General features: G+C 41.7%; 1 protein-coding gene across 2 annotated transcripts; it reads left to right on the top strand.

The window, feature by feature from the left end:
* The first annotated feature begins 191 nt into the window (after positions 1 to 191).
* LOC106577909 (serine protease HTRA3) lies at positions 192 to 10,200 on the top strand. Of its 2 annotated transcripts, none has more exons than XM_014156347.3 (9): positions 192 to 1,039; positions 4,580 to 4,679; positions 5,255 to 5,477; positions 7,032 to 7,226; positions 7,411 to 7,443; positions 7,745 to 7,859; positions 8,366 to 8,423; positions 8,566 to 8,661; positions 8,853 to 10,200. In XM_014156347.3, the coding sequence occupies exons 1-9, from the start codon at positions 619 to 621 to the stop codon at positions 9,019 to 9,021; spliced, it is 1,410 nt and encodes a 469-aa protein (XP_014011822.1). In that variant the 5' UTR covers positions 192 to 618; the 3' UTR covers positions 9,022 to 10,200. The 2 variants fall into 2 exon arrangements, with proteins under 2 accessions (XP_014011822.1, XP_014011823.1); XM_014156348.3 differs by having other exon boundaries at positions 868 to 1,039; positions 4,575 to 4,679.
* The last annotated feature ends 1,111 nt before the right edge of the window (positions 10,201 to 11,311 follow it).

Raw genomic sequence — 11,311 nt, forward strand, 5'->3', positions numbered from 1 at the left:
GACAAAGTTCATTTTCAAGTTATTCATCACAAGGTATGATGACAACTTTCATGCTCGATCTGATGAAAACTTAATGGTTATGAGGTGTGTGTCAATGGGGTCAGTTACTCTCCGCCTCATGGGGGCGCGTTTTTTTCAAATCAAAGACCTCTTTTGCTCAGCTATGCGCTTCGGAGGGGCAGAGCCAGACCAGATGCGAACGAATGATATGGGATCTTCCAAAAACCTGAGAAAAGAAAAGCCACTGCACTGCTGCACTGACACTCATTTCAATGGAGACTCGGCGTCACCGGGATCATTACAAATAACTTACAGCTGTAAACAGTGCATCGATTAGGCGCACAATTACGCGCATCTTTGGGATAAAGTTACCCATTTAATCTGAATCAGGACATGCATATGAGTGGAGAACTTTTCAGTCGTAAGAAGACACCAATGTCTGTCCTGCAAGCGTAAATTTGTCTCAACAGCCCCGTGAAAGTGATGCATAAAGACGTTGCGCGTCGTTCAATCTTCCCAAATGACCAGTAACCGTTTTGTGACGAACATGACCTTAATGTAAATACTTTACATCATTTTTATTTTATTGGTTTAATTTTCTCCACCAGATCGCCAACAATGCAGGTCCTTCTGTTTGCCACCGTTCTCTTCTGCGTCGAGGACTTCGTCCGTACTGAGCCCAAACCAAAGTGCACGGAGCGCTGCGACGTGAGCACTTGCCCCAGCCCCAGCTGCCCGATGGGGTACGTTCCAGACCGATGCAACTGCTGCCTGGTATGCGCACAGGGCGAAGGCGACCCATGCGGGCGCAAAGACGACCTACCCTGCGGTGATGGACTCGACTGCAAGCACCCGGCCGGCAAGCGTCTCGCCAAGGGGTTCTGCCAGTGCAAATTGGGGCATAAAGTCTGCGGCAGTGATGGCAATACCTATGGGAACGTGTGTCAGCTTAAGGCGCAGAGTAGGAAGGCTCTGCAACAGGGGCTGCCAGCCATCAACTCGGTCCAGAAGGGACCATGCAAAATCAACCAAAACAAAGGTAAGTCATTTGTGTCTAAAAATAAACAAAATCAACAACAACATACAAAACATACAATTCAATATTAGCAGAAACTCGCTGTTTATTATCTATACATGGTCACTTTACCCCTAACTACATGTACAAATTACCTCGACTAACCTGTACCCCCGCACATTGACTCGGTACCGGTACCCCCTGTATATAGCCTGTATATAGCCTGTTACTTAATTTTTTACCGTTTAATTTATTTAGTAAATATTTTCTTAACTCTATTTCTTGAACTGCAATGTTGGTTAAGGGCTTGTAAATAAGCAATTCACGGTAAAGTCTATCACTGTTGTATTCCCGCGCATGCGACAAATCAGATTTGATTTGCACTCACAGTTACTTTGATGCACTTTATGCAGTGTGGATGATGGATTGGTATGGGTGATGTTTGCATAGTGCAGTTACAGGGTTCATCCCAAATGACATCCTCTTCCATATAGTGCACTTTTTTTTTTACATACTCAATGCTGAGATTTGGTTAGGGCCCATAGGGCTCTGCTCAAAAGTAGTGCACCATATAGGAGCAGTTTACTGTAAGTAGGCTAGTGGAAGAGCCCCTCCTTTGTCAGAACAGGCAGCCAGCAGACTGTCTGGGTGACTGGATCGTTAAAGTTAACCCCTAAAGTCAACCCTTACAAGTCCTTTATGTCCCTCATTGCAAAAGGACAAATGTTTCCCCTAGACACTGATCTGAGGCCAGTTTTGTGGTTTTCCTTCCTAATGGTTTAGGTTAGGATTGGGGGGGGGGGGGGGGGGGGAACTGATCTGTGCCTAGGGGAATCTCCATCATTACACCCAGACAGACTTCCTATAGATTAGTCTCACATGATTAAAACTAATGACCAGCCACTGAATGAATGACTTCACTTGTCAGAGTTTGTTTGTTTTCCTGTCTAGCTTTTATTTGCATTTCCTGTGTCCATTTATAGGCATTTTCCTGCCCAGGGGTGGCAGTTACCTTGGTTCCCATTCCATTCTGAATGGATTTCTTTTTATAAAAAAGAATGTAGCACATTACAAATCATTCCTGAGGGACATTCTAGAATCAAAACATGACCTCATACCATCTCCGACCTAAACAGTTCCTTCTGGATGGTGTGTAACACGCTTTACATGCAGGCTACATCAACAAAGTTGTACTGTGTAATATAGACAACAGAGCCCATGCAAACTGAGGGGGCTCCATTGTAATATGGTAGAGATATCCTGCATGTCTTTTACACAGAATTAATCAAACTATATTGAATTTGGCCATCAATTCCCTTTTCAAAACAACTAAGTGTATGACGTCTCTGGTTGACCTGACCCGAATAATACAGTACATTCTCACTAATGAGGGAAACAGTTGGGTTGTGTACCTTCAGAGACATTACAGGAAGCAGGAAGTCCCATGCAGACACAAAGTTATGGCATATCCGATTTGTCTCGACTTTGATCAGAGGTCATTATTCTGTGTCAGGGGCTTAAAAGCATGTGACTGACTGCCATTGAATTGTTCTAATCTCCATACATGGGTTCAACGACTATTTGAAATAATTTCAACTATGTAAGCTGGGCTTGATTGATCTTGCCTGGCGCAATGGAACCAATAGAATATTCCCAAAACTGCAAACCTTGCCCATCGGGCACTCCAGGGAGAGCAGAGCAAACGTTTAAGATATTGGAAAGATGTCAAATAGTATTTGAACCCATAATTATATGGAGTTTAATAAGAGGGATATGGATGACTGATGATGAGATTTGTATTCTAATCTGCTCATTGGTCCATGAGCCAATTAGAATCAAGGCTTTGTAGAGACCTCACACAGGCAGATTATTATGGATGGTGGCGTTTTTTCTTAATCTCCTGACGAATTGGCCAATTACTCAAGGTTTCCCTAACTAAACTGATCATTACCTGTTGAGTTAGGAATAGAATGTTATCACTGTTTACATTTTAGTTTCTATTCTCAGATCTCCATTGCCTCTCATTTCTCAGTCTACAGCATATCCCACTCAGTCTAATATTATATCAGCATCACCATTCAACTTACACCGTGTGTGTGTTTGCCCTCAAGTCATCCTTGAGTTATTTCAGATGGACCAGCTACCACAGTGGCCTAAAGCTAAATGATCTCCCCATTATCATTAGGATGGGCTGGCCTTTAGTCTAAGTACATGTTTAGTATCTTCAAACTGTTCTTCATTCCAAACCCACATTTTCCAGACTTCTCAAACCCTTACCTTGGCATTGCATCTACAGTATGCACACATCCATGTGTGCACATAAACACTGAAATTACAATATATTCTTCTATCCCACAGAAAATCATGAGATACAGTATCATTATTGGCCACCACACAGGATAATAGCAGCCTGGTCCCAGATTTGTTTTACTGTCTTGCCAACTCATATGGTTATTGACAAGACAGCACAAAGAAATCTGGGAAATCAGGCTAGACTAATAGCAGAGTTGGTTTTTCCACAGTTACTGCCAAGATTGTGCCATCCACTGGTTTGGTTTTTCTAATGCTTGGTTAGCCAACCGTAGAGGACCAATTTGTAGCCTAGTGCTGAAATATTTTCTTCTAAGATTCCACTTTGCTTGGATGTTTAATTCTAGACTCCCTTAGCCAACGGTTTACCAGTGATTACGATGATGACCATAGCCAAAAATTGGATTTGCAAATGGTTAGAATGAGAATAGTTCTAAAATCTAGAGTCAGATGTTTTTCCCTGACCATGTGACCTGACTAGGCACTCTGGTCCCTGGTTAGTGATAGTGTTTTTCATGATGACGATCCCCCAGTCAGGAAAACTCCTGGCCCTAGTATAACTGCATGATATGAATAAAATCTGGGAGTTGATATTGAGGTCACTATTATGCCACAGGCTAGTTTCAGGACAGAGTGTATGTTTGCTGACTGTTTGTACTCTAAACTCAGCTGTGTAGCCTGATTGTGTATACATGTACAAGCCAAGGCGGTCACACACCGACACACACACCGACACACACACAGGAAACCGCAGTCAGCTGAGGAGAACAAAAACGCCAGCCGGTGGCGTGGCTGCCATGTACTGGAAATAACTCGCTGTAATTAACGTTTGTTAACTGCTGCACGCACCCCACACACGCCACCAAGGCTCTTTCGTGGCCCTGAAAGAGTGCAGCCTGGCAAAACCTCCCAGCTGTTTTTAGACCAAAGTACTGAGGTTTCATTTAGGAATGGGTGGAGGGAAGAATAAAGTAGTGTAGGGCATCACAAAGGAAGTTTTAGAGGAACCTGCACTTGTTGACCTCATATGTTTTGATACTGTTGATGTTGTTGTCCAGGACGTTTTCCTGATCACATGACCTAACTAGGGACCACTCTGGGCCCTTACTGTTACCACTTTGAAGCCTACTGTTTTCTGCACATTAGGTTGCAGCTAACAGATAACAGCTAGAAAATATGACGTTTGAGTGGTGATGGTGTGGAGGAGTGACTGGATTCTATTATTAACATGAGTAATTCTTCCCGCTAGTATAGGTACTTCACACCCCACCAGTCCCAGGTATAAGTTTAACTTCATAGCTGACGTGGTGGAGAAGATCGCTCCGGCTGTGGTCCACATCGAACTCTTCCTCAGGTACGCCGAGTGTGTTTGTGTAGGCAGACACGTGTGTTTGTACTGCATTATACAACGGGTGTGTCTAATCCAGCATGCTGATTGGTTAAAAGCGCCTTCCAGCCGGTGTCTATTCCACAAGTTACCACCGGCTAAATCTATGACGTTAAAATGCCTATTTACTCTGTTCCATCTGACTGGGCAATCCACTGTCTCATCAGCCCAGCCAGGCTATTTATAAACTTGGATCTCCACTATAAAAAGCATCTAGACATTCTTACATTTCTTTTTAGAATAACATTTAGTTTTCAACAGTGGAGATTTATAAAAAGTCTCCAACATTTGCAACGTTGTTTCAATATTCAAATCCAACTACAGTGGGTGTTGTCAGTATGTGTCTTACTCATGTTGAAGAGGGCGCATGATGGTTGAACCAAAATGATCACATATAACTTAGGAGTAACCTCATCACAACAGTGTAGATAATATGTCATCTCTCATCATAGGCTATAGCACTTCACATGACACAGTAAACTCTCGTCTTGTCATTAGAAAGTCTATATTTCTAGCTCTATGTGTACCTCTTGACCCCCCAGACACCCTCTGTTCGGCCGGAACGTCCCCCTGTCTAGCGGCTCAGGCTTTGTGATGTCAGAAACGGGCCTGATAGTGACCAATGCCCACGTCGTTTCCAGCACCACGCCTATGTCAGGTCATCAGCAGCTCAAGGTCCAGATGCACAGTGGTGACATCTACGAGGCGACCATCAAGGACATCGATAAGAAGTCCGACATCGCCACCATAAAAGTCAACTCACTGGTGAGAGAAGTGGAATATATATTAGTTATACCACTGTATTGTTGAATGCTCGATTTATATAAAAATCTCACCCCATGGAGGTCCGGTCTACTGCTGGTTGTCTGTTCTACCTGATAATTCTTTGTGAACAATATGTCTGTGGTAAGACTCCAATATTTGTGGTTAGAGGAAGACTAACACTGTATCCTAAAGACTTTTGGACTTTTTACAATGGACCAGTCCAAATACTATGGTGGTTATATATTCAGGTTCATGTTTTTCAGGATAAAATAATCTATTGGAGCTAAGCACAGGCAAAGTCCTAAAGAAAACCTGGTTCAGTCTGCTTTCCACCAGACACTGAGAGATGAATTCACCTTTTAGCAGGACAATAACCTAAAACACAAGGCCAAATCTACACTGGAGTTGCTTAATGTAGATGATAGTGGTGGCTGCATGATGTAGCCACCACTATGCTTGAAAATATGCAGAGTGGTTCTCAGTAATATGTTCGGGGCAAATCCAATACAACACTTTGTATTCAGGACAAAAAGTGAATTGCTTTGCCACGTTTTACAGTATTACTTTAGTGACTTGTTGCAAACAGAATGCATGTTTTGGAATATTTCTATTCTGTTCAGGCTTCCTTCTTTTCACTCTGTCATTTAGGTTAGAATAGTGGAGTAACTACAATGTTGTTGATCCATCCTCAGTTTTCTCCTGTCACCATTGGCTTCATGGTGAAATCCCTGAGCGGTTTCCTTCCTCTCCGGCAAGAGATCGGGTGTATTGATTTACCATCCAAAGTGTAGTTAATAACTTCACCATTCTCAACGGGATATTCAATGTCTGCTTTTTTATTTTTAACTATCTACCAATAGGTGCCCTTCTTTGCGAGACATTGGAAAACCTCCCTGGTCTTTGTGGTTGAATCTGTATTTGAAAATTCACTGCTCGACTGAGGGACCTTACAGATAATTATATGTGTGAGGTACAGAGATGAGGTAGTCATTCAACAATTGTGTAAGTCCATGCAACTTATTATGGGATTTGTTAAGCAAATTCTTACTCCTGAACTTATTTAGGCTTGCCATAACAATTAACAATTAATTTAATTAATTTGTACAAATCTCTAAAAATATAATTCCACTTTGACATAAGGGGGTATTGTGTGTAGGCGGGTGACACAATCTCAATTTAATCAATTTTAAATTCAGTCTGTTATACAGCAAAATGTGGAAAAAGTCAAGGGGTGTGGTGTGAATACTTCCTGAAGGCACTGTATCATATCTTTTTTACATATGTTGATGTTGGGGTGGTGCTGGACATGATGAATATGAAGTTGAAAAATGTTGAAGTTTCCCTTTAAAGAATTCCTACACAAGTCCCTCTCTCTTTCGCTCTGCTACACCATCCGTCTCGTGAGCATATGTTTTTACTTAACTCTTCTCTCCGTCTCTCTCCTCCTTTCCTTTTCCATCTTCCCCCTTTGTCTCCTCCTCTCCCTCCCTCCCTCTCCCACCCTCTCTCACTATCGCCCCATCCTCTCCCACCTTCTCTCTTTACTCCCTTTAGAAAAAGCTCTCGGTGCTGTTGCTCGGCCACTCGGCCGACCTTCGACCCGGTGAGTTTGTGGTTGCAATCGGCAGCCCCTTTGCGCTCCAGAACACGGTTACCACGGGGATCGTGAGCACGGCCCAGAGGGACGGCAAAGAGCTGGGCATCAGAGACTCTGACATGGGCTATGTACAGACGGACGCCATCATTAACGTGAGACATTGAATTAAACTTGATCTAAACTTTATTTAAAGGGCAAGTATAGCACACTCCACTTATAACCAACTCATAGGCTGTCTAGCTGTCTGTGACATTTTAAAGAGGACATCCATGATCATACACACAGAGACACATCCCATTGGTTGTTTGAATAATCATTGTTTCCATCTTTTCTCAGTATGGAAATTCAGGTGGACCTCTCGTTAACTTGGTAAGCGTTACATCAGCATACATAACATTAGTCACAATCTTCCCTGTGATAATCTTGAGAAGAAGCCGTTGCCATAGAAATATAATACGCTAGTAACAAAACGTTCACTGATCTTGTGAGTCACGTTGCCAGGATTCCAATGCCCATTCTGATATTCTATGTAATTAAATGAAGCCAGCCCAGTGCTGACGCCTAATAACCCTGTATAGGATGCCACCACGATGGTGAGGTGATCGGTAACCGTAGCAATCCAGTTTCTATTCATAACACAATGTTACATTATCTGTCTGACTGCCACCAGGATGGAGAGGTGATCGGCATCAACACTCTCAAGGTGGCTGCTGGGATTTCCTTCGCCATCCCCTCTGATAGGATCACACGCTTCCTCAACGAATCAATGGACAAGCAGAGCAAAGGTAGGCCCACCCCTCCCCTTCCTTAACAAATCATTGGACAAGTAGAGAAAGGCCCGTCACCATACATACAGCAGGAAAGACAGACAGACATTAGCATTATGCATGTGTAACGTGGCAAGGTTGGACCCAGGTGCAGAGAAGAGACAATACGAGGAATCAGTGGTTAAGGATAAACATAATACTTCACTGAGAAACGGTAGCCGCAGGATCACAGTACACTTGAATAAAACAACAAACACTACGTCTCAAACTCACTCAGGAAACAACCACACACAGTAAACAATTCAAGTTTCTGCAAAGGACAACAGAAAACACACCTCTTTTAACAGGGACATCATAATGAATAAATTGGACCCACCTGAGTGTCGTTAATGTCTCTAGGACGGTCTCTGCCGCCCTCTGGTGACAGGTAGAACCATGACAGCGTGATCACATTTTAACAGAAAAAGGAAGAAGAATAGAACAGATGAGTATAAATAACTTTTTTCATTTTTTTTTTTTTACAGAAGTGAGATCACTGAAGAAACGGTTTATTGGAATAAGGATGCTTACCATCACCTCAGCGTAAGTCTTTGTAACACGTAATCATAATACTAAAATGTGTGTTAAACTATATATTACATCTCTATAGCTTACAATAAATACAAACATTTTTACTTTTTCCAAAATTAACTTTACTGTGTGTCTGCCTGTCTGTCCTGACTAGCCTGGTTGAGGAGCTGAAGCAGCAGAACCCAGACTTCCCAGAGGTCACTAGTGGGATCTACGTTCATGAAGTGGTTCCTCACTCTCCTGCACAGAAGTAGGTGGTCTACACTGCTATAACATGACCATTGATTGGGTTAAAAGATTTAGTTACATTTTATAATAACGTTCATGAATAAGCCACGATAAATGAGCATCGTTATTTATATTTAAAAACAAAATGCTTTGCAATACCCACAGACCATGTCAAAATATATATATATTTTGAAATCCCTTTTCTCCACACAGAGGTGGAATCAGAGACGGCGACATCATCGTGAAGCTGAACGGCCGTCCGCTGCTGACCACTGCTGACCTACAGGGGGCGCTCACAGAGGAGACGACTCTGCTGCTGGAGGTCAGGAGGGGCAACGATGACCTGCTCTTCAACATCCAGCCTGATGTCATTATGCAGTAGTCATGACGACAATGGCCACGAGTGTATTCAAGATGAAAAATAAAATAAAAAATCGGAACGTTCTGTAACGTTAGTGTCACTCATGAACAAGCCCCTTGCTGTTCAACGCCGAGCCCGACGACGTCATCGCGCAGTAACCATGGCAACCATGGTGTGGAATCCGGGAGACTGATTAAAAGTATATGGACCACCAAACAAACACTCTGGTTGAGAGACCTAGACACTGATAGTTGCCCCTAAACATTGATCTAGGGTCAGTTGTTTGTTTCTCCCCCTAATGGTTCATGATAGGATTTGGGAGGGTAAAATAAGATCCTAGATCTATGCCTAAAGGGTGACTTTTTAACCATTCAAATCTAAGGAGAAGACGATCAACAAACAGAAAAACTGTGTTTGTTTGTTGAAACCTTGATGGGGAAACGATAGACTGACTGAACCTTGTTTGGGAAATCTCCACAGAACTCTGGAGTCCAAATGCATTTAGGACTGAAAGTCCCAGTGAAATGAAACACTTGATTTTTATTGTTATATATGTGTTTTGTATCATCTAAATGTCCTTGTCAAAGCATACGAGCTGTTTTTTGAGAGTCACTTACTCCGAATGCAAGCGATCATTGGTAAGACAAGTTTTAGCATAATAGATTTTTCAATTGTTACATTGCTTTTATGGCCTTTTAAATCTGTTAGAATATAAATAATTTCTGTATATACGAGTAGCTGTGTCCAATGCTGTCGGTTTGGAACTATTCCATAAGCAACTGTGAATGTTATTTGGTCAGTTATAGGTTGAAGGAAAGATCACATTTTGGTCAGAAATGGTCAGTTGAAAGAAATACATAATTTTTCAGCCTCCAAAATGTAAGCAGATGTCTGATTGAATCTGTTGCTGTATTCTTGCGGTCTTCTACTATAACCGACATGTTGGTAACACTTTACAGTAATGTCCCCTTTATAAAGGTGTTATGAGTTGTTCATAAGTAGTTTACAATACCAACTTGTGCTTATTGTATGAGTAAATAAACTTACTTTACAGGCAGTGAGTTATATATTAATCATCATAACTTAAGATTGAATGTTTACATATCCAGATTCCTTACCAACAGGCTATGTGAATGGGAGCGATTGTTTTTTTTTTACAAATAAATGTTTCATAAAAATAAATGAACATCTTTAATGGAATCTAGGTCATTGGATGTTATTGCATTGACCCAATGAGGAGTGTGTGTCCGTGCGTGTGTGTGTGATTCCCTTGACAACGTTCTGCTGCACTTGGAGATGGCTGATGAGGAAGCCAGGAATGTTTACTGCTGCAGGCCTTGTTTAGTACAAGCAGGGTATTGTGGCTGCCTGCTACACACACACCACACTCACACACACTCAAACACTCTCGCGCACACACACACACACACACTCAAATGTCTTGAGTCAATAAGTATTCAACCCCTTTTGTTACGACAACCTAGCAATGATCACCAACCAATTTGACAGAGCTTGAAGAATTTTTTAAAGAATAATGGGCAAATGTTGCACAATCCAGGGGTGGGAAACTCTTAGAGATTTACCCAGAAAGACTCACTGTTGTAATCGCTGCCAAATATGCTTCTACAAAGTATTTAAGAAGCACCTTTGTGAAAACTTATGTAATTTAGATATTTCTGTATCTCGTTTTCAATCAATTTGAAAACATTTCTAAAAAAATGTTTTTTCACTTATCTCATTATGGGGTATTGTGTATAGATGGCTCAGATTCTTTTTTAAACGTAATCCATTTTGAATTCAGGCTGTAACACATTTTATTTTGAATAAGTCAAGGGGTATGAATACTTTCTGAAGGCACTGTATGTATGTTAAGTTAGGGGTCACTAAAGAAATTCTTACAGTTTTACTTGTCTTGCCACAGGTCGGTCATACATGTATGTCTAATGTCCTAAAGGAGGATGTCTGGAAAGGAAACTGTACAGGAGAGAGATGATAAGGAGAGTCTGGAAGAGTTTTAGATGTGATTTACTGCCATGGAAGAGTTGACCCATATTCTGGTCTGCCAGAGAATCTGTGAATTGTTGGTTAATATCCTTGATGCAACTACTACTGAAGTGAGCTTAGTATATAAACTTGGCATATTGCTATGAGAGAAATAACATTTAAACAAGTTTCAATTGCAACTTATATCCAAGTTGGGTGCTCGTGATGGATATATCCTATTAGGTGCTCGTGATGGATATATCCTATTAGGTGCTCGTGATGGATATATCCTATTAGGTGCTTATTACGTTCTCCCCTCGGGTGTAGC

This window comes from Salmo salar, chromosome 18 (assembly GCF_965601325.2).
Source record: "Salmo salar chromosome 18, fSalSal1, whole genome shotgun sequence".
Classification (NCBI taxonomy): domain Eukaryota; kingdom Metazoa; phylum Chordata; class Actinopteri; order Salmoniformes; family Salmonidae; genus Salmo; species Salmo salar.